Here is a 23,493-nt window from a genome sequence, read left to right as displayed (position 1 = left end):
TGGCACTGTGGGACTACAGGAGCCAACCTTCTTCCTATAACTGCACTCTAGGTCAATGCCTCTTTTTTCTTACCCTTTCCCAAGAAAAGTGTCCTGCTAGATCAAACTCTAGGTTGCACTCTCCTGCCCACATTGAGATTTTAGCTTTCTGTTTCCTGACTTTGGTAGGAGAAGCGACACCTATGTCAGGTGTGTGAGTGTCTCTGCAGTTCTGTAAACTACAGCTCTCCTGACTAACATCTGCTGAAAAATATTCCTCTTCACAAGTGTAGCAGGGGTTGTTACATAATTTTATCTGGCCTTTGCACCTCTGTAGCCTCATACATGCAAATGCCTAATACTGGTAAGAAAAATCTAAGATGAGGTAAAGGGAAAGTATGATTGCCTGCCCTATTTTAGGTTTATTTATTCTCTAAATGAAATTAATGCACACACAGGTGTTCTATTCCCAGAAACCATACTCATTATGAAACAAAATTCAAATATGAATAATTAACTTGCTTTATTGTGTCCAATTTGGGGCAAAACAAGGCTACAAAGAGGAAACAAAAGACAAACAAGCACATAGACCTTACTGAAAAAAGACTTCACTTCTGTTTTAATTCTGATGAGACAGCTGTCTTGCAGCTTCTGTTGCTCTGAGTAAATCTGGCAGATTTCTTCACTCACAGACTACTGCTTTCAGAAGTAAAACTTATTTTGGTTACAGCTCATTACTCACATGTTTCTGTAAATATTTCATGAAAGTGACATCAGGTGTGTCAAAAGGCACTCCTTATGACTGCTTCTGCAATTACAAAGCAAGTCTCCTAGATACTATTTTCTCTTTATTTGGGTAGATGAACTCCTTATGTAATAAACATGCCTTCAATTTCTGAGCATCTGTACTATATTTACCTCAAAGGACAGACATACTCCACAGCAGGACCATAACATATTGTGATTCCCAGTCACCCTGATTAAGGGATCTCCTGAAAAATCCTGCAACTATATCCCATGCTTAACTTTTCAGGAGATATGTATATCCAGGTCTTCACCTTACTCAATACAGAAAGGGTGCAGAGAGATACATCTGAAGCCAAGGGGTGGGAATCACTCCCAGGTTCCCCTGGTAGAAATGCAGCTTGTGCAACTGTTGATGGAATTTTCCCATCCATTTGAAAAGAAAGTGCATGTTTCCAAGACAATTTAGCTATCTTTCTGTTGTGCATATCTCTCTCTCTGCCTGCTTTCCCAAAGACAGACAGCAAGAATAACAACATATAGCCTTGTAGTTTGAAGAAATTAGTACTGCTTTTTTAGGAACACTGGAATAAAACCTTTTGCACTCCATCCATTACATATTTAAGAGTAAGGGAAAAAAAAATGCTGAAGAACCCTAATTTTCTCTGCCAGTGTCTTCCCTGGACTATTTTCCTTTTAATCCTGTTGCCTTTGCTCTAAGTTTTCTCAGATTGCAGCTCCATAACACAGCACCACTGCCAGTGATCTCTTCAGGTTCCCCATTTCTGAAGAAGAACAAAAGGTCTTGGCTTTGCAGGTGACATGACAGCTTTTCTTCTCAATACAACACAAGGTTCTGTTTCCTTTCCCAGAACCTTGAGGACCAAGCACCAAGTCCAAATCTCTCTGAGCCTTCTTGTAGAGCTCTGAAATCCAAATAAAAGCGGAGGTTGAATTCTTCATCCTGATTTTCCCCTAGACAGCAGAGGCTACCTTCACTCAGCCAAGAGCAGAAACACTCACTCAGCCCTATCCTCATCTGAAATGTATTTGAGCAACCAGTCAGCTGCTTTGAGCAACACAATGTTAAAAGCAAAGAAAATATTTTAAATTATATGCAAAGCTTATAGAAATAATTAGTAAAGGATAACAAATATAAAAAATCACAATGAATATGACTGTTTGAGTATGCACCAGAGAAAACAAAATCAAAATTATAGATATTCTAGTGCAGAATTTATAAGAGAGATACAGAAATAATCTAGCCAAGCACTGTGGGAGTTGCCTTTGAACTAAAGATCTGAAAATATTTGGTCTTTAAACTAAATATTTTGTGACCAACTGTTATTTGGGACCAGCTTTGCTAGTAAGATTCACAACAATTTAAGAAAAAAGGTGCAATACCCTGAGGCTAGAATTCAGTAATTTTCCCCTGCAGTTCCTTTTTCATACTGCATTTAGTCAAAATATTACAAGTCCAGTGCAGGAAAAAAAAAAAAAAAAAAAAAAGAAGCACAGAGATTTTCAGCTTCAGTTGCTCACAGCACAAACTATGCTGACCTTTTCCAGACAATTACATAAACCAGCAATGATAAGCAGTAGGGATCCCTATTAAAATACAACCCACAGCTTTTGTGTGTGTGCATGCCTTCTTTTTGACCCACTGTTACTGACTACACAAAAGAAGATTTTATGAAGAAAAACAACAGATATGACAAATTCCAACAGAAATCAACTTCCAAATATGAGCAGCAAGCATAATCACAGCTGAATCCAGTATTTGCTTAATTCATCAGGGATGGTCTGAGGTATTTTTTATCCTTCATATTCAACTCAAACTAGGCACGCCAGTAAAACCCCATTCATCTGTTTCATGAGTCATAAGCATCTTTGTTCTGTATGCTTTGCTGACTGCTTCCTTTATCTGAGGGTGGAGAATGTGCTTTGTATAAAATTTCAAATTGCGTGTAAGTTCTCTCTGGAACAGTGCATGTGCCCTGCCCAAACTACCACCTTCCTTTACCACATACTTCTGCAGCTGAAATTAGCTGAAAACTCTCAGGCAGGAAATCCCTTAATGTGAACTATGGAGTTGTGCTTCCTATAGCTCCTATTGCTCATTCATTGTGCCTGCTGGAACTCCCAGTTCCTCTTTGCCCACACTTGGTAAGAAATGGAAATAACTGAGAAGGTCATTGGTTGCTTTGGTTTGGTTATTTTAACAAAAGGTGTAGGCAATTGCATCTAACAAAGAAAGTAACTCAATCTAGCATCGAACATCAATGTTGCCTTGTTGGATCACCAATACAGTGATTGTGGTTGGGAAATAAGTTATGGTGGGTTTTTGTTTGGAGAAAGCACCTTTCCATGGAAAAAGAACAGCAACCTTTCCTGCACAGTTTGGAGGAGATCAGGTATCAGTTCATGGCTACTCCTCTTAACTTTTCCAGCAAGAGTGGGCATTTCTCAGACATTCCCCAAACAGTGTTTGAGGATGGCAGCATAAATGAATGATATTTTCTTCTTGAAAACAAGCTCAAAAACACAATCAGTAAAGCACTCATGGCAACATAAAACTGCATCCTCATCTCAGCAAAGAGTCCAACTTAAGCTTCTGAAAGAGCATACTTCTGAGGATGTATAGTAATTATTTTCTTCCACTCTTCCATTCTCTACTATGGAATGTTTCTGAGCTCTAAAATAGCTCCACACAAAATTAATATTGTTGAAATAATGAAGGGTCTGCAAGCCAGATGCCTGAGAATTTGATCAAGTGATCAAGTGTTGATTTTCACCTTCCCATATGGTAGACTAGAACACTTGAAAGAGGATGTAAAAACTTAAGCGATGTAAACTTAATCTAGCTAATATTATATTTTGTTTATATAGCAAATTAGTTGCGTGTATCAACCTCATCTTTTATGCTTTAAAATCCTTTATATCACTGTACAAATGCTTCACTGAAGACATACTGAGCACAGAGCAGAAGACAATATATATTATACTGCAAATTACACTGGTAATTAAACATACTTGTAAATTCACAGAAAACTTAAAGAGTAGTATAAAAAATTTAAAGTTGTATAAATTATTATTTGTTAATAAAGGCTAACTGGCATGTGCAAGAACAGCATAAACTTGACATTCAACTGTTGCCAAAACCGATGTGCTGAGCTGATGTTTTTCTGAAATCCCATTGTGTTGAGTTTAAAAAGTTCACTGTAAAAGGGCTGGGTGAGAGCAGAATTTGTGGGATCAGATGCATGTTTGTCCATTGCTTCACCCTCTTAATGCATCCTCTCCTGCCCAGCATTACTTTTGAAGCAGAAAATTCACTACTCTAAGACAAACAAGCAAATCTTGATTTTCCTTCTCATTAGCCAGTCTTAAGATGTGAACACTAAGGCTAATGAGTAGAGGTAATGCAGCAGAGAAAAATGCTGTGAAACCTGAAGGTGTTTCAAAATATTCTCAGCTGTGCATAAGACAGTAAAGAAGAGATTCTTCTACCTCTGTCTCAGTGCTGTCTTCAGAAAGTGGGCTGGGAAGGTAATGTAGAAAATGGCTGGCAGAGCAGGGAGGAGACCTTTGTACTAAGTTAAGCCTCTGGAAATCAATGGGTTGTTGCTGCTATGTCAAAGACTGTCAACATCTGCTTTTTCTGGCGGTATCGGTTTCGTGACGCCAAGTCCTCCCAGAACCAGAACGTAACACAGCTGAGGCTCAGTGTGCTGCATGCTCCTTCTCACACAGCCTCTGCAAAAATGTTGCAATAAAGCTTTGGTCAGTTTTTCAGTTGTGCTAATTTCAGCTGTGCAGCCTGAAACATATCCTTCCTGGTTCTGTATCTAGGAAGACATAAACTATGTTTACGCTACCTGTGGTTTGTTCAAGTCATCCAATGAATCTGCATTAGTTGTATCCAAGGGCAGCACCAGGCACATTTTATCTTGTTAAAAAAATCTGAGCTAAATTTTGGAAGTTTTAAGGGTGTCAGTCCACATGTAGAGATATGGAAAGAAATTAGAAGCAGAGATTCTGGTGTTTCAAGATCACAAATCAGGAATAGAAATCTCAGTTTGTAACCTCCCTATTTGCATCACTAAACAATTACTGCCTTTGCTCAAAATATGGAAAGTCCTCTTTGAACCTTTATACAAACCAAAAATAATTTTGTACATTCTGTACCCTAATATATCAGTGGAAGTCTGTAGGATTGGGCTACTTTAATTATAAAAAGAAAATTAATTCCCCATAATCACATTGCCTCACAGAATATTTTGCCTCACAGAAAGAGGCTAAGGGCACCTTTCTGCAATGTTCATCTAAACCACAGGCTACAGCTGTCCCCAGTGTGCCATTACATGGTAGTCTCCTATAGGAACCCATGCTAACAGGATGCACATGGAGGGAAGGGTAATACATATATATATCTGGCACACAAAGCACAGATGTGAACACACAATTAGTTCTTACTAACAAGCAGGAAGAAAGTAATTACAGACTTCTGTAGTATTTTTTACCTTCTCCCTAGTACATATATATGCAAATGCTAACTAGAACTGGGGACCACCTTTAATAAAATATATAATTAAGGTAGAAATGCCCTTTGCAGATCTATAAACATTACTGCCCTTCTGAGATATAAGATATTATCAACTGATGTGTTCCACTTTCTTATCTAGTTTAGAAGTACTGAAGTCTGTCACTGCACTTAACAGACTGCAGGCTGAAGCATAACAAAGCATCCCAGTCATTAGGGTTTGGCAACAAATGAGATATGGCAACGTAGTCAGTAGCAATGCAAGAACTCATCAATACACATTTGTGCTTTTGATCCCTACTCAACATCTGATATCACTATGTAGTTTTAGCTTCTTTTAAATCTTGGCAAGCAGATTTTACATTAGAAGGCTGCAGGGGAAGGGTCTGCAGTTAATCTCTCTCTCAACATGTTCTCCTCTCTGACTTCATAGCACCAGACATAGCTGGGGATGCTTAACATTAAAACTGTGGTGAATTCCTTTGCTGGCTCCTGTCTAGTGCTTTCTGCTGACAGCAAGGGCAAGTTTAATTGACTTTTCCTATTACCCAGATGCAGAAGAAGGAGACAAGGCAACAAAATGAAACAGCATCTGGGGAAAATAAGGCAAAGCAATGATAAGAATAGCAAAGAATAATAACTGAGATTTTTAAACCTGGCAATAACAAGCCCCATAAGTGAAAATCCCGCTCTATAAGGACAAATAAGATGTCACTCCAATTCCCCACTCCACTCCTGAAAAAAAAAAGGCAAGAGGATTTGCTGTCATTTGTTTAAGCTTTCTGATAGCACTCCAGGCACTTAGGAAAACAGCAGCATTAAAATAAATGAGTCACAAAAATGGATGTGGGAATGACAAATGCATGAGCTATTTTTCTCAAGTGACGCTTGCTTTCCACATTTCCTACATTCTGTGGAGAAGTTATTCACAGCTAGTGTTCCCAAGGCAGGAAGAGTTATGCTAGCTTGTTTTATGAACTCAGATTTTATGAGTTCAAATGGAAAATGCTGTATTGTTTGACTGAATGGCTTTTCTTAAATTACACAGGCAGGAAAAGGGGGTGTTCTAGCTGTGTGGTTTGTATTTCACATACATACCGGTTTGCCATTTTGCCTTGTATTTATTGTTTTTGGTTTTTTTTCTTAATTTTGCAATGTAGTAAAATTTAGACAATCAAGAACATTATAATTTTACTTTAGAAAGCTGTGCTTTCTTTTTTACTTTAGATAATAAGAGGAAAATATTATAAAAATACAGTTGTGAATGTTCTTGATTAGAATTAAAGTGCAAATCTGCCTCCCCAGATCCCAGCATTAGCAAAAATACCACACATAAATATGGATATTTTTATTCATAAGATATCCTTTAAGGGAAAAAATAAAAGAGAACTTGAATTTTTTAGTCATACTAAGTGCCTTTCTGTTATATATGCTTTTATTTTGCATGCAAAGGGAGAAAGGCAGAAGTGAAAAGGAAGCAAATAATTAGTAGAGAATAGGAGGAAAAACTATTGTCATCTGTAGTATGGAGAAAACTCCCAACCTGCAGTTTTACTCTTGACCTTCAACTAAATTTAAATCACTAGTTTAAAAAAATTTTAGAAAGTCCAAATATGAATCAACTGATTAATTTGTGAAACAAATTATCACTCCTTGCAAGTTGAATCATGCAATAATTTTAACTGTTTCTGTTTTCTTTTCAGCTGGACCACAATATCAAAATCAGCAACTCCTCAACTCTCTGTTTTCTCCACCCAGAGAAATATCTAGACTTCCCTATCATTACACTGTTCTTTCCACCACTGTAGTACACTGCAAGGGAAATGATACTAACAGCCCTCCTCTGGGAGCCAAACTCAGGAAACCAACTTCTTTTCACCAATGAAATGCACAAGAACAGCCATGTATTTCTGTGTCATGATCTGAAAAAAAAGCTTCCTGGGCTGGGGAGGGAACCTCGTGAGCTGGCTCATCAGTATCATGGAGCACAAAGATAGAGAGTGTCTTGTGCTCCTAAAGAGATGAAGTGATAAACCACAAGAAAGATCCTAAAGCAGGAAATACAGTGCAATGCTGAAAACTATTTTTTAAAGAAGAATGTTAAAGTTTTCAAAGGGAAATAAGAACTATGGTTTCCTAGACATCTTTTCAAACACCAACCCCACTGACTGTTTTGGATTCATTTGCTCCTCAGACCATCCATGACTAGCAATGTGTTTAGTTCTCTTGTGCATGACAACAGATATATTCTGGGTATTCCCATATTTAAAGCACTGCAAGTTTCTCACAGCCATGATTTTGCATTCATGTTTACAACTACGTTTTTTCTAGATCAGTGTCTTCCTGTCTTCGTGAACAGGCACCAAATTGAGCATCTTTCCCAACACATACATGACTTTAGTTTCTTTTGGTCTCTTAGTCCATGGCCAGGCTACGCTCTGACAAAGACCATTTTCTTTCAAACTGTACTAGGGCTTGCAGCATAAATTTAAAAGCTTTAATCACAAAATGGTTTAGATGGGAAGGAATCTTAAAGATCATCCAGTTTTATGGATGAGGAAATCCTCTTCATCCTCTTGCCATGGTCAGGGACACCTTCTGCTACATCAGGTTCTCCCAGACTACCCCTTGTCCTCTCACTACGCTCCCTGACAAAGAGTTCCTCCCCTTCTTTCCCGTAGCCCCTTTAAGGCTAAGGGCAACAACAGTACACTTCATAACATACTGGAGCAGCTGCAACACAGGACTAAAATAGTTTATTCCTGTCAGACTGTAGATGGCTGAAGTTGCCAACAGCATTTGCCACAGCATCTTAATGAAGGAGATCTAAGCAAGGAATACAGAGATGGTTTTGTTTTATCAGTGGAGCTCAAAAGATTTTGCCCTGATGTGATGCATCTCGCGTGCATATACAAAAGTCATTATGAATAAAATGCCTTCACAGATGGCTGCTAAATTCTTGCCATGTTTTTCAGATCTGCTGGCCTCTTTCAAGAATCCAGCAACACCCTCACTGTGTTTACAAAACTGAGCAGTCACATAACTCATCCTATATAACAGAGGTGGAGATTGGACATACAGAAGACAACAAACCATAGAAGAATAATTAGCATTCATTAAACTTTAGTTTATTTCCCTGTTCTAAATCAGGTTTTCTTTTAACCCAAGCCATCAGCACAGCACATAACCTGGGATTATCACATTGGAAATTCCTAAATCCTGGTCATCTTAGAGTTCATGCAGTTGGTATCAAACTAAAAGCCCCTCAAAGGCCACTGATGCAGCTCATGTCCCTGGGACAGGTGGCCTTGTGGCCCACTGCAGGAGGCTTTTGCTGCATGGATCAGAGGCCATGCAGGAAAGAAAGCCCTAACAAGCCCTGGTTGCACAGAGCTGCATCCCATGCAGTGACATGTATGACTGCTTCCTTCCATTCTTGCTGGAAAGATGTTTTAGGCAACTTGATTCTGAAACAATGAGACACGCAGACTTGAGCTTGAAAGGAAGATTTCCAAGAATAAGGGAACTTTTTTTACTGTCTAGACAATGTCAGTACTGGGAATACCATAAACATTGCTCTGTTACTGAATATGAAGGCATTCCAACCCTGTTTTACTTCTTGTGAATATAACAGTTTATGACAATGAGCTATTTTTCCTTTGAGGAGAAAATGCAAATGGGAACAAAAAGCCTTAAAAAGGAAATGTTTAGACAATTTGGCAAATGGCAGCAGTACTTGAACAACTAAAACATATACTCACGTGCTCCTGTTTTATCAAATAAAAGACCTCTAATATATGTCAGGAGTGCCAAAATCACATTCACTTAGACTTGGAAGGATGCAGCTCAATCAAACAGTATAAACTGAATGTGGCATTTTCCTGTTTAAGAACACCTTCAGTCAGTTTTCTCTTTCCTTCCTCTCCGAAGAGCAGAGACAAACAGAACTTAGTATCAGGAGAGACAACATACAAAACCTGCATTAAGTTATAATCTTAAAATTTAATTATTTTCTTCTTGAAACAAAGAGAAAGAAAAAACTGGACATCAGATGTTTTTCAAAAGGAACAAACATTTCATTACTAAAAATCTCATTTTGCCAAAAAGACAGGAAAGGTATTCCAGATTTTTTTTCAGTAAGTCAAACATTTATATTAAATAAAATGACTTAAAATACTTAAAATTTTCATGATAAAATGAAGATATAGAGGAAACAGGTTTGAAAAAAATATGTAGTGAACCATGAAACCTGAATGTCAGCAGTTAAATACAAAGACAAGTTTATACAATTAGCATAAATTTGAAACATTATTAGAAGAATCAAGAGCTCCTATCAGCAAAAGGAAAAATTTTTCCTTGGAAAAATTTATACCATAGCCCGCTTTAAAAGGCTTTATCTTAAAAAAAAAAAAAAACCAAAACCCAAAACAATCTTTCCACTATCATTTATAGGCCTGTGTAGAGGTCTATACCATCTACTGCTACAACCAGACTACTTACAGCATTTATACTAGACTAGATATTTCTAGCTCACATTTTATGAAGAAAAACTGCCATAAATGTCTCTCTAGACACCAAAAAGCTTAACTTTCTAAAATTCAGTGAAGATACTGTAGTCTAATAAAACAGGAGTTAAAGAGAAAAAAGGTTAAGGTTGGTTTTGAAAGGAGTGCATAAAAAACAGTATCAGTTTTAGATAAAATATAATATTACTAAGACAATTCTTTCAAGAGATACAAATTATTTCATTAGTCAATAAATTGAATTTTCTCTTATGGAACTAATCTTTGATGGCATCTATGTCATAAAATAACAGTTACTTTATAAACAACTTTTTGCCTGATGTCTCTTCCAATGCAGATCAGTATGCAGAAAACTGATCTAAAATCATATTTCCTTTTATGAACTGTTATGAAAAAAAGGTGTAATAGATTTTGGACATATAAAGGTATTTGGATAATTACTGAAAGATAAAAACCAACAAAACAAAGTACAAAAATACATGTGGAAAAATCTGAAAAGGAAATAATACCCAGCTGGTATTTCTAGTGGGAGAAGTGGGCTGAGCTTTAAAGGAGATGGGCTTTCAGTTGCCATAGATCTTGGTACCAAAGCACAAAAGCCAGTGCTGAAAGCAATGTAAGTACAATGCAATTATTGCTGCTACTGGAGGGAACAAGAGGTACCTACAGAAAGAGGACATTTACTGCAGGAAAAGCTCAGGGTGGCAAAGATCAGGTAATTTGCAGAAGTTGTTCAGAATCACCTGCAGAAACTCCTTTCTGAAGCACTATTTGTTATCAACCAGCTCGTTTTAAAGGAATATAGTTTGCTTCCTTGGCATGAAACACTTAGGCTACAATTCCCTGAAAGGTGGCTGTAGCCACGTGGGGTTGGTCTCTTTCACCAGGCAGCAGCTGACAGAACTAGAGGACACAGTGCTAAGCTGCACCAAGGGAAATACAGGTTGGGTATTAGGAAAAAAATTTTTATGGAAAGAGTGATAAAGTACTGAATGGTAGTGCAGTCACCATCCCTGGATGTGTTTAAAAAAAGACTGGATATGGCACTTGGGTGCCATGGTTTAGTTGAGGTGTTTAGGGTTGGACTCGATGATCATGGTTTAGTTGAGGTGTTTAGGGTTGGACATTGGTTGGACTCGATGATCTTGATGGTCTCTTCCAACCTCGTCATTCTGTATCTTAATGTCTGTATCTTAATGAGCATCAGAAAATAGCATCCAAGGGGGAGTCAGCAGAGATTCTGGAGCCTCTTTGGACTCTTGCTTATTCTGAATATAGAATTATAGAATTTTCCCACTTTAGAATTGGGAATACTAATGTCACTTTAAAAAAAAAAAAACAAAAAAAAAACAAACCAAAAACCAAACAAAACCTAACCAAACAAAACCCAAAAACTGAACTGATAAAGTTTTTATAATTTCTGACCAAAGATTAAATAGGGCTGAACAAATTCTTTCTATTTAATCCTTTAAAAAAAATCATTATTGTATTGAATGACTACCCAATTGTTTGTGGTCCTAAAACTTCCCTTACTGATAAAATATTACAGGAAACTCTGCTGGTGGAATTACCCCCTGTCACAGCTCAAGATGAAAACACTGGGAGAAAATAAGGTGCTATATGTTTGATTTTAAGTTAAAAATTCATACAAATGTAAACATTTATATCCTCATAGTGAGAAGAAACCTAAATATCAGAGCACATACTTCAGTAGATTCCATGACAGAAACCAGAGGTGAAATCCTGCCCTTCAGTTTGATCTCCAAATGAGTAAAAAACATGAGATAATTATGGCAAATATTCTTCTAATACAGGCTGTTAGATGGAGCCACAGCATCAACACACCCAAAATCCACTCCTTTAATGTGTGTTCTTAGCCTCAGAAGAATTGTACCTGAAATATAGTTAGTACAGAGTATTGCCAGATTCTGGTGAATTGTAAAAGCAAAAACGACAACATAATTTCTAGGGTTATTTTTGTGCTCATACCAATTTTATAGCATGTAACAGAACACAAGGGTGAATCAAAGCTTAGTTTGCCAATCATGCCCATCTCCTTTATTTTTTCCTTAGTGCTGTATTTGTCCATCTGCTTCACCATCCACAGACAGTAGCCCTCTGATTGCAAAGAGTATCCCTGGGGGACAGAGCAGTAAGGTTTTAACTGCACCATGAAGATCTGGTTTTTAGCAAATAAAAATCTATTTGTCTTTCCTTTGCTTCTTTGGACACCTGGAGAGCTATGATGTTTCTGGCAAGGTTGAAAACTCCTAAGTAAAAGGGGAAAAAATTAGGGTGAGACAGTAAAAGAGCTACAAGGATCTTATTTCAGAAGAGGAATTGGGGGAATCTGAGAAGAAAGAACATTTACCTTCATAGCTCAGAGACAGCTCTTCAGTTGTGCACACCCCAGATTTTATTCAAGATGGAACAGTTTCACCTAGGTTTACAACTTCCAGCCTTCCTTGTGATGCTCTATAAGTCACATTTTTATTCAGGTCAAACCACAGACCACGAATGCCTTTTAAAGTTCCTGTTCTTTAGAAATAAGCCATAAGGCAACCTTGTCTCCTACTACAGCATCTTCAGATCAGAAAAATGCCCACACTTTCTGCAAAGACTTCCTGGCAGAGGCTATGGGCTGTACAGAGAGAGTAAAAGACCTGCTAGGACAACCATTGCAGGCTGGGCAAGACAGTGCTATTGGAAGAAGTGGGTCTCTGATTATGATTACTCACACAATAAGAAAAACAGCCTTATTACTAAATGATTTTGATTTTTTACAGATAAGTTTGCTTTATGTGTGAAACAACAAAGCCTGGATTTTTTTAAAATCAAGTCCACACATAGAAGAGCTGGTAACAACAAATCAGGAACCTCGTTTTCACAAAATACCAATGAAAATTTCAGATCATGAGATTAGTAAGATTGAAAAAAATTACCAGATATCTGTACATTTGGAAAATTTATTAGCCATAAAGTGGCTAGTGCCAGCTAGCTGTGCTCCTGCCTCAAGGACTGAACCAAGTGGAAAACACAAGCTGTAGTACAAAGTGCAGTTATCTCATGTCTGTTCAACAGGAAGTTGCTTTTACTTCATCTAAAGCAGGTAGCTTTGATGAAGAGTAATTTTGGCAACAGGAAGCCACAGGGCCCTGTTCTGACATGGTAATATCCAAGAGATAACTAGGTTTTCTCTGTCAGCTCTGCAGTTCTTAGGCAGGAGGCATGTTTTGGTATGATGTGATTAAATGTGCAGTAGTCTAAGGAGTACCAATTCAGGTTCTTTTTGGCAAGGCACCAACTTCTTGGGCAATTCTTAACAACCACCATAAACACTCTGTTAAAGGATATCCTTTGAGCAATATTATTAATTTCCTGTATATAAGCACAAAGCATTTATGGCAATTCACATATTCAATCTTACCTTCTAGGCTTGGGGTCTGGCAAAAATGGGAACTGCTAACCACTACATAATGTTGACTTCAATACTACTCCTGCAAAACTCAGATATTTTAATGAAAAAGCTTATCCTTAAATTAAAACACAGCATAATTTTAAGTGTTTTTATTAGTACAGTTAAACTCTTTTCTGCCTTAGAGTAAGTCTAAAAATAACCTGATTAGGCACTGTCAAAAAAGAAAAAAAATAAACACTCCTCAATTTATGAACTGGTGACAATGATTTGACATTTCACCTTTCCAGCTGGCAAGGTCCTACAAATGTTAAATAACAGATATGGACCTCTCTGAGGAAAGTATAGGTCTATGACTACTGAATCCAAGTCAGCTACCTTCTAAATCACACTGTGTGTGTCACTGTACTGTTTATTATCCAGTCAATGATCAGTGCATAGCTGGCAATTGAAGAACCAGGATTTGGGGGCAGTGTATTTTTCATACACGCCCCTCAACACAGCTCAGCACAAGTACCATTACAAAACTCGAAACTATTTTCTTCTGACTAAAGAAAAAGCAAGCCTGCCATGGGCAGCATTATTAAGTGTCCTGCTGTGTTTTGCATTGGGTGACTTTTCCTGAGGAAAAGCAATGAACGGGAGTGCCTGATTCAAGAGAGGGCAGCGGTACTTGCGCACCTGAGCATTCATCTCTGCTATTAAAACCTGAGGCCAGAGTTGAAGCCCCGTGGCCTCCTTTCGGAGCTCCCTTCAGTTCGCAGGCAGGCTGCACGGCAGCGGCCAGGGCTGAGCAGCACGACAGAACTTCCACTCGTTCTTTATCTCTGCCGGCAGCGAAAAGCAGCCGCCGGCTCCCGGAGCTATCCTGCCTCCCAGCTAGAAGGAGGGCCCTGGGGCGCGGCGGCCAGAGCGCGTTGGGGCGGTGGCCTCGGCCCCGGGGCGGTGCCGCCCTTGCCTCCCGTGGAACAGCTGCGGTGGTGCGGGGAGCGGCTGTCGGCAGCGCGTGGTGTGTGTCTGTCTGTCTGTGAGCTTGTGGGGCGGGCAGCCATGCGGCGCTGGAGGCTCCTTCTCTTGCCGGTGCTCCTCGCCGTCCTGGTCTCCGTCAGAGGTGAGGAGGGGTGGGAGCTGCGGAGCGGCCCTGCCGCGGCTTGGGGAGGCAGCGCTGCCCTGCCCGGAGCCCCTGGGGCGGGGGCCGAGCGCTTCCGCTCGCAGCAGTGCGGCTCGGCCAGGCAGTCCCGGGAGGGAGCCGGGCGGGTCCCTGGCTGACCGTGTCTCATAGACCGAGGAAACAGCGCTCTCCCCCTCTTGGCTTTTATTTTTACTTCTTTCTTCTCATTTTACTGGCTGGAAAAGTGTTCTGAGCTTTCTGCCCACCTTCCGCACTGGAAGCTGACTGGTTTATCATCCGCGGTGAATACATGGTCCTCGCCCCAGTAGGGCCCTTGGGTGCAGGGTGGTCCTTGAAGGGGGTTTCGGCTCCTGGGGAGCTCGGCTGGAGCGCAGCTTCCATTTTAGGAAAGAAAGCGGAGTCACGGCAGTCCCAGGGCATCGGATAGTTACTCACCAGAAAGTCTGCCGTCACACGACAGCCTTTAAAAAATAATTATGGCAAAACCGCACGGTGAAACACACTGATATGTTTTCTGAGAAACTTCTCGTTGCTTCAGTATGTATCAGGGACAATCTTCCTGAATCAAAAAAGTCTGTATGTAATAGCACGTTGGTATTTGGTAAAAAGAAACATTTGGGGGTGGGGAAAGTAGTAAAGTCTCCAGTAGGAAGGTGTTTTTTCCAGGCGGAGGACTGCTGAACTGGAATATGCAGTCCAAACTGACATTTCCCATTCATATGACTTGTTTTTAAGACATTTCTTTCTTCTTTTTACAGTGTCAATAAGCCTACTTGTTGCTATGCCTAGGTTTTTTTTCAGGTACTTCATAAAAGCAGCACCTCAAATCTTAAATATCTACCTCTGTGAAAGAGAAGGAAAAATGCATGCTCTTAACGTTGATTGGAAGCTGTATGTAGTGCACATGTGATGCCAGCTAAGCAGTTTGACAGCAAGGCTGCTTGAATTCAGTTCTGCTGTGGCCCTATTGTGGTCTTGATTTGCAGGTTGGAAGAGCTGAGCTCTTGGAAAAAATAGTACAATTTTATAGAAGCCACCTTTAAAACTGACAGATGACTCGGGCGGCTTACATTTGTCATCTTACTACTTGTGTGGAAAATTTCCTCCTCTACTTCTGCAAGCATTCTTCATGGTTGTAAACAGCAAGATCTTTGCTGTGATGCTCTTACCACGTGGAAGTATTTGGGGCCACTGAGAAACAGGTTCTTCTTATACTTTTTGCCAAGAAGCGTGGAGATGAAAAGAGATGTCAGGATTGTGCTTTACTGGAGGGAAGGTGCACAACAACTGCCTCTAAGGGTTTTGTTTTAAATTCTGAGGAAAATTATGCTACTACTAAAAGCAATCTAAAAGATTGCTTTTAGAAAGGTAGTTAATTTATATAAGTGCTGGTTAATGTCAATAATGCAAACTGAGTAGATAGGTTATAATTAGTTTGGACACTTTTTCCTTAAACAGAATGTGTAAGAATTTGAGAACTGCAGAGAATGTTAGCCTGGAGAGGGTGGGGCCCTCCAGGGGAATTTCAGATTTGTGCTCATGCCATCTTAAATGACAAAAGCAAAACCTGAATTACATGCTTTTGAAAAACTTAATTTCACTGTTGGTGGGATGTCTGTAGTCTGAATTTACAGAACTGCTATAGAAAGTTAAGGGTCTTGCTTTGTCAGCAGTTCAGCTGTTGCGAAACTGTGTGGAGTTGACTTTTTTCACTGGGGAACTGCCTGCTTTCATGATTCAAGCAGAAGAATCTGTGCTCTGGACTGATAACTTCTTGCAGGATCATTCATTTTAGGCATAGGAAAGTTGTTAGTGTTAAATCAATGTTCAACATATCCACAAGGATTTGAATGTATTATTAAGCAAGGGTGTACTGTGTTATTTGAGCTTGCTTAGAGAAAGATCTCGCAGTTTTAACCTCAAAGCTGCTATTTAAGTGTTGTCTCATGTGCTAAGTATGAGCTCTGCCAGTCTGGCAGAGCTGGAATTTAGATACCGTTGGGGCTGTATCCATAGGAAGGTTAAATGTGAGTTTTTATATCACCAGTTTCTATAGGCAGTCTGACAACTTGCCCCTCCTGAGAAGCGGGATCTCTGTTTCTCTTCCTTTTTTTTTTTTTTGGTCTGGTGCCCATCGAGGCATGCACTGAGATGATTCAGCTTGATAAATCAGCAGATGACTAATCTGCACTGAGTTTGCTCTGCGGAGTGCTTGATGGGTGTTCCTGCCAGCACAAGGGAGTGGCAGGGCCTAGCACGGGAGAGTGGATATGAGATGGGGACAGGGAAAAAAGGGCAAGAGGCTTCCTGCTGTGGCTGGCTGTGAGGTGTGAGACCAACTCAGCCATCTTGTACCTGGAAAATCATCGGGTTAGTCCTGTGTCTAATTTGAGGCATGTGGTTTTCAAAATACAATGCCAAAAAAAAGCATTAGGCAGCATGACTTCTGTCCAATGTGTATGAAGACCACAGCAGATGAAGAATCAAACAGAAAAAAGCCTTGCATGATACTCTACACATGAACTTGATGATCTTAGAGGTCCAAACCAAGCTCCATGATTCTCTGTGATTCTGTGCATGATGAGCAGCAAGAAACTGCTGTAATTCAGACACAAGGCTCAAAAGTGTCCCTTATCTACTGCAGAAAGATCAAAGCATGAAAAGCTGTCTGCTTACTGTGGGCCTGGAGTTTGGACTGGGATATATGATTTAAGTATCTGTTGCAAGAATTGGGGGGAGCTTGTTGAGTGAAAAAAAGCTGCCAAAGGGAGGTGAGCAAAATACAGGCTGGAAAATGAGGTACCCATGTCGTAAGATCAGTAGCCTGGGGTGAAGTGTAGGTGGAGATCCCTTCTAAGACCTCTGTAATTAGAGGGCCCTGAGGAAGGGAAGGAAACATTTGAGCTCCTGACTTCTTGCTGAGGCAATTCAGTGTTGAGAGAGATGACTAGTTGGATGGTAGAAGGTGAAATGATCCTGTCTGTAATCCAGTAGATGGAGCTTTCAGCTGGGACAGGGAGGTACTGTAGGGACTCCTGGAAGCTAAGCTTTGCTTTGTGGGCTCTGGAGCTGTTTGCCTTTTAAATCTGATTTCAAAAACCTCAACAAAACCAATAATAAGCCAACAAGCCACCCCATAGTTTTCAATGGAAAAATTTCAGTAGCAGTGCTAGAATGCATACATGGCAGCATGAACTTTAAAAATGCAGCACTTGTTTCTCCATCTTTCTATTTTCTCTAATGTGAAACGGCTAATAATTTTTTTCATGTGGTGTTATATAAAATGGCCACTGCACTGTTATATCAAAATGATGTCACTGCAACAATCCATAAGCTTTCCTTAAGCCATAACTGTTAGTTACAGTGATTTAACTTGGCAAGAGCTAAGTGTGACTCAGCCTACTGCCATCTAGCCAAGACCAATTTCATTATTTTTCCTGACGTTACTCTGGTTCATATGACTGGTTCGTCTGTGCTTGAGACTCTTGCCTACTTTAACTCTTGCTGTCTTGAATTTCCCACTGAAATGACTTTGTATTTCATCAGGTGTCAGCTGTGTTGGAAAATGCAATGATAGTAGTAGTCATTGGTTAAGATCATTTTGACTGGAGCATTCCACTTTCTTCTAGCCTTCTGCAAACTGCTTTTGGCACAGGAACCTGCTCTCTGGAGTACAGTAAAAATGTTTTGAGAGAACGTTATGAGCAAAACAGTCTCAACTCATAGGACTTTTACTTAACTTACTGTCAGTTAATGCAAACTTCTAATCATGGGTTTAAGAATTGAGAGAAAAAAGTTGATCCATCAAACCCTAAAGGTTTTAATTTTAAGCCCAAACAGCCCTATCTACTCTATATCAGCTTCCCTGGTTTTCACTGCAGGTTGTGCTCAGCCCATCTTCTGCATCTTTGCTGGGGTAACATGCAGAGCAAGGAGGTTGTAATGAGCTTAATGGTGTCTTTCTGCTTCTCCTTCATGCTGCTCTTCCTTTGCTCCTCTTTGCTTTTTAGTGTCCCAGCCTCTATGAGGGTCACTTATGGTCCCTCAGGGCTGTCACTGTTCTGTTGTGGGGGGCCCTGGTGTGAGTGGCCACACTCCCTCAGGGGTGTCTTTGCCATAGTACCTCCAGGAGTCTCCTGTTGGCATGGAACCTCTACTATCCAGAGCACATTTACAGCCACACGTTCCCTCTCCAGTCTCCCTCCGTGAGTCTCTCAAACCATGTCTTCCTGTGTCTCCTGTCCCTGCTGGCTGACTCTTTGTGTGCTCCAGCAGGAATACTCTGTGCTTCTGAGACCAGTAGAGGGTTTGGTGTTGGAGTTTAGGATCTTTCCTATTGCTTCTTTCTCTCATGGAATTTTGTCCCATCTGTCACTAATGACTGATATCACCATGACTGATACTTAGGAGATAGGAAAAAAGTTTCCACAGGAAGGGTGTAGCTGGCCACTCTCTTAGCTGGGGGATTTCTCTTGGAGGGGCAGAGATACCACAAAATTGGGCTGGGGAAAAATGGGGCTAGGGCAGCTCCTTGTTCTCTCGACTTTGGAGGAGGATGGTTGAGCTGCTGCTTGGTGGGGGAATTTGCTGCCAGAGCCCAGCCCTGCTCTGTTTTCTCCTGCCATTGCTCATGAGAGCAGCCATTGAACTGGGACCTTACTGGCACCCTGCCTCACTGGAATGGACCCTTGCCATCTGCTTGGGTGCCTCAGGGAAAAAACCGATACCCCCGCCGTGTCCCCTTTCCTGGAGGGTGTGTCTGCCTGGCTGCATGCAGCAGCTGCTGCGGAGGAGCCCGGCTGCTGCTGCCCAGCCCTGCTGCTTTCTGCTGCTGCCTCGGGCTTTTTCACTGAACTCTAACCCACACCCCCGCCTGCTGGGACACCCCATGGCCCCTGCAGCAGCTGTGGAGTTTCTGCTACCTCTCCGGCTCCCCGGGCTGAGCCGTCCCTGCCATTCCAGCCGCCTCTCCGACGTTCCTGCTGCAGCCCGTTTTTGCCATGCCGTCCATCCACCATTACTGCGTGAGGGCGGCGCAGCTGAGCTGTCCCACAGCGCCCCCTGCAGGCCGGGGGGATCACGGCACGGCCCTGCCCGGCCGGGAGCCAGCAGTGCCCCCGCTGGAAAGTGCCTGTGGCCAAGATGGCCGGGATTGGATTCCTCCTGTTCTGTCTGCTGTGGCTGCCGCCGTGGTTGTGTCCTTGTCTTCTTATCCATACACATATAGTAAAGAACTGTTACGCCTTTTCCCATATCTTTGTCTGAAATCCCTGCAATTTCAAAGTTGTAATAATTCAGAGGGAAGGGGGTCATGGTCTCTTTTCCAAGGGAGGTTTCCTCCTTTTCAAAGCAAGACAGGTGTGCGCTAGCAGTGTCAGTGCCACTGTGGCATAACTGTAAGTGACACTGGGCAGCTCGTGGCCTCCTCCCATACAGGGCAGCCTGCTGCTGAAACCCTGACAAGTTCATGTCCTGTACCTTCGCTGACCAATGGAATTGAATTGTAGGATGGTTTGGGTTGGAAGAGACCTTAAAGATGATCTGGTTCAAATCACCTGGGCACTTTCCATCAGACCAGGTTGCTCAAAGCCCCCTGCAACCTGAACACTTCCAGGAGTGGATCATCCATGCAACACATTCTTGAGCAGCCTGTACCCAGGAATTGTTTGGACATAAATCTTCAGATACTTGCATCTTCTGTCTCCAAAACACATGGTATGCTTTTGAAGTAAATTGGGACTATTTATGGTATGTAACAGCACATATCTAAATTCTTTATCATTTTTCCAAAGGCCTCCTAATAGGTAATTCCTGGTCCTCAAGTGATAAGGACTTCTTCCTTAGGGATTCCAATTGCTGCAGGAGGATAAATTGTGCTCTAATTCTGGCATCCTAGGGACTGGCTGGTACTTTGTCACCCAGTTGAAATTGGGATAAATGGCTGTCTGTGAGACTGCTATGATGAGTTCCTACATTTGTGTTGACTAGCTCCCCCCCAGCTTCATAGACCTGAGGTTTGCTCTTCCTGGAGTACAGTTTGGAGTGAGACATTGTAGAGTTCTACCTTTCTAAGTGCCAGGGGATTAGAAGGCATATGATACACCATCTCTGCTCCATGATCTTTCCCTCATTCTTCGATAGCTGTGGTTTTGCTTACTGCTAAGCCTAGCCAAGGCTGCATTCCATCATGCCAACGCACATATGTCTTTGTTGCATCTAGGGTGCCACCTACATTATCTTTCCAAGTAGAAAATCTTCTGACAACTCCTGTCTGACTTTGCTGCTGCATGGACTGGTGGTGTGAACATAAAGGGGGCTGCTCCACTTGCCAGGCTTCTTCAAACTTCCCTTTCTCCCATCACATTACTGTTTCAACAACTTTTCATGCATGTCCTATTATTCCACTGATTTCACACTGCCTGATGCTTGCACTGTGGCTTCTGAGATGAGTCTAAGCTGTGTTTTCTCCCTCAGTACATGAGCAGAAATTTCATGGACCTACCTGGCTAAAAATAGCTTTCTTTTGTGTCCACACCATAAGCCTGTACTGGCAAGTCTGGTTAACTGATCAGCCTGGTTACTGTGTTTCTTAAATTGCCTCTGAATTTCAGATATTCTTATTTACATCATATGTTCAAGTTATTTCTCTGAGTAGTTGTTGTATTACTTTCCATTCTTCTGATGTTGGAAATGGTTTCCCTCATTGCTGCTGATTAACATGACTCCAGTCTTTGACCCATTTCTAGACTGCATTAGTGATCATTCAGGAGGCTGTGTATATGTATTCTCAGGGCCACTGAGGCTCCCAAGCATGTTCTAAGGCTAACAGAGGCCATTACTTCTGCAAATTCATGGCAGCCTCTTCAGCAGATAACTTGTCATATTTTACAGCCTTCATGTTGATTTGCTGGCTTCAGATTAATCAGTTCAGGCTGGGGAAAGACAAAGACTTATTACCATTCCTTATTACTGTTTTGAAGGTTTTTCCTTCAATCAATATAGCATCAATACCATGGAAAAATTCTCAAGAGATGTTGCCTTGAACGTTTGTGGATGGTGCCATGGAAGATGGTAGGGTTGCATTTCTGTCCCTTGTCACAGCCAGTTCCAGATATATTGCACACCATTCCAGGTGAAGGCAGACCCAAAGCTAGTGTTTGGAAGGTTGCTTGGTCTCATACAAGGTAGTTTCAGTTTATTTTTCATTTAAAAAGAATAATTTCTCTATATGTTTGTAAATTCTAGTCTGGGAAAGATTTCCCAGCTTGCTGCCGAAAATTGGTTGCTCCTTCCACAGGTACAGTTTTCATCTGTTGAAAATAAATGCAGTGATAGTCATCACAAATTCCTTTTAAACTGGTTTAGCCTCTGCATTTGATGTGACTGTGAAGCCTAGAATAATAAGATCCAGAAGATTTTTTTACAAAGAAATCCAGAAAGTCATAAGGCAAATTCCTCTGAAAGTATAAGAACTTATATCTTTGTGGTGTAAGGCCTGTTTACAATAGTGTTTCTAAATCCCGAATGGGTTTTTTAAATGTAGAACAGTGTCTTTAAAATATATAGTTGACATGTCAAATGCAGGAGTAATTCAAACATGTTTTGAGAAAAAGATTATTTTGACAGGAAGTATTTACATTTTAAGTCAGGTCTGATCACACAGCATTGTTGGTTGTATAAAAAATGCATTTGTTTTACTCCATGCACATTTCAGTCACTTGTGAAGTGTCTACATGTTATAAACATCTAAAATTGGCATCCTTAACAGTACTTGTAAAAGGAAAGGAAGGTCTCTTGGCTGGAGCAATGGTTAGTTAAATGCAGATGTTAATTCTGCTCTACTTTTCTCATAGCTTGCATCCTGTAAAACTCCCATTGGATTTCTTCTTGCTCCCAAATTTTTCACAAGAAATGGTATCCGTTTCTTGATGTGAGTAAAGTATCCACAAAGCTCATTTCACTCTGAGCCCAAGAGTTTTAATCATGGTAAAATCAAACTCTTTTTTTAGGATAACAGTCGTTCTTTCATTGGTTAAAAGTTAAACTCAGTTTACAAGTTAATCTTTCCATGACATAGAAATTCTTTTTAATTAAGCACCCATCAATTTAATTGGTAAAAATCTGATTTTAATTATCAAACTGTCTTTGTATGCTTTTTTGCTTAACCACAGAAAAATATCGCTTGTATATTTTCTGTTTGTGAAGAAATCTAACATTCTGAGGATAACATGAAGTGAAAATTTTTGAAACTCTGATATTTCCAGGAAAGCAAATTCAAGCAATATTGGTAGGATTACTGTTTTTATGACTGACGCAAAAATATTACACTCTAAATCTTCTGTTTCTGGAAAAAGTGCAGTTAGAGTGTTTAGACATATATTTTACCACTGATTTTTTTGTTCCCTGTGATTTGGAGGAGAAGAGTAAACTATGTGAAGATGAAAGGAACTAGTAGTGATAGTAGCAGCAGTAGAAGTGAGATGTGAATAAAAAGTGAGGCTGTTGTGTTGGGTAGTGTTTATTATACTTTTATTATATAAACAGTGTTTATTAGAGCTGATGCTATTGTTGGACAAACCAGACAGCTCTAGAGTCACAAAAGTCCTTGTTAAATTTAGAAATGAGATTTTGGGATACGCTTTGGGGGAGGGGCTTGGGGAATTCTATGCCGAAAGCTTTTAGATAAGTCTGTCTTTTTCTGCATTTTATATCATTATCTTTCAATCTAGTGATTTTTCCCTCACCTCCAGCTACCCATACCTGTCTGTGTTTTTTCAACACCAGAAATGCCTTCCTGCCTCCTATGTGGTTCTCATTCTATCCTGGATGCCAGGCCTCTTGCAGTTTGATCCCAAATTCAGTGGTTATTTCACCATCTATTCCCTGCTCTCTCCCTCCCCAAATGTTGCATATGGTTATGGAGACATCTCTTCTTCACCTCAGAGCTGTCCCTGCTTGTCTTAGCCAGCAAGTTTGCAATTTGATTTACAATATTCTTCTCCACTGTTCTCACAAACTTTCAGCTTTCCTTTTTTCTAATTTGGCCTTCTATGAAGGTCTTTGTATACTAAGCAGAGATGTGGAGCTTTTTTCCCCAAACTTCAGGCAAGACTTGTGATTCTGAAGCTTGTGGCTGTAGTGAGCTGACAACTTCTCT

At 40.6% G+C, this 23,493-nt stretch overlaps 1 protein-coding gene and 1 long non-coding RNA gene across 2 annotated transcripts in view; both read left to right on the top strand.

Moving 5' to 3' along the window:
* Positions 1–9,687, top strand: part of LOC139604170 (uncharacterized) — a 49,181-nt gene extending 39,494 nt beyond the window's left edge. The window contains exon 2 of the long non-coding RNA XR_011683905.1: positions 6,970–9,687. This is a non-coding gene — a long non-coding RNA (uncharacterized lncRNA). The remainder of the gene's footprint in view (positions 1–6,969) is intronic.
* Positions 9,688–12,425: 2,738 nt separating this feature from the next.
* The window catches only part of CD99 (CD99 molecule (Xg blood group)), a 31,536-nt gene continuing 20,468 nt past the window's right edge, over positions 12,426–23,493 (top strand). Inside the window, exons 1-2 of the mRNA XM_071455202.1 lie at positions 12,426–12,501; positions 13,923–14,315. Of these exons, the coding sequence (XP_071311303.1) occupies positions 12,426–12,501; positions 13,923–14,315 (469 nt within the window). The remainder of the gene's footprint in view (positions 12,502–13,922; positions 14,316–23,493) is intronic.

This window comes from Agelaius tricolor, unplaced genomic scaffold, assembly GCF_023055355.1.
Source record: "Agelaius tricolor isolate 1412-34295 unplaced genomic scaffold, bAgeTri1.0.p SCAF_45, whole genome shotgun sequence".
NCBI classification, from domain to species: Eukaryota; Metazoa; Chordata; class Aves; order Passeriformes; family Icteridae; genus Agelaius; species Agelaius tricolor.
This window is presented reverse-complemented; position numbering and strand designations above follow the sequence as displayed.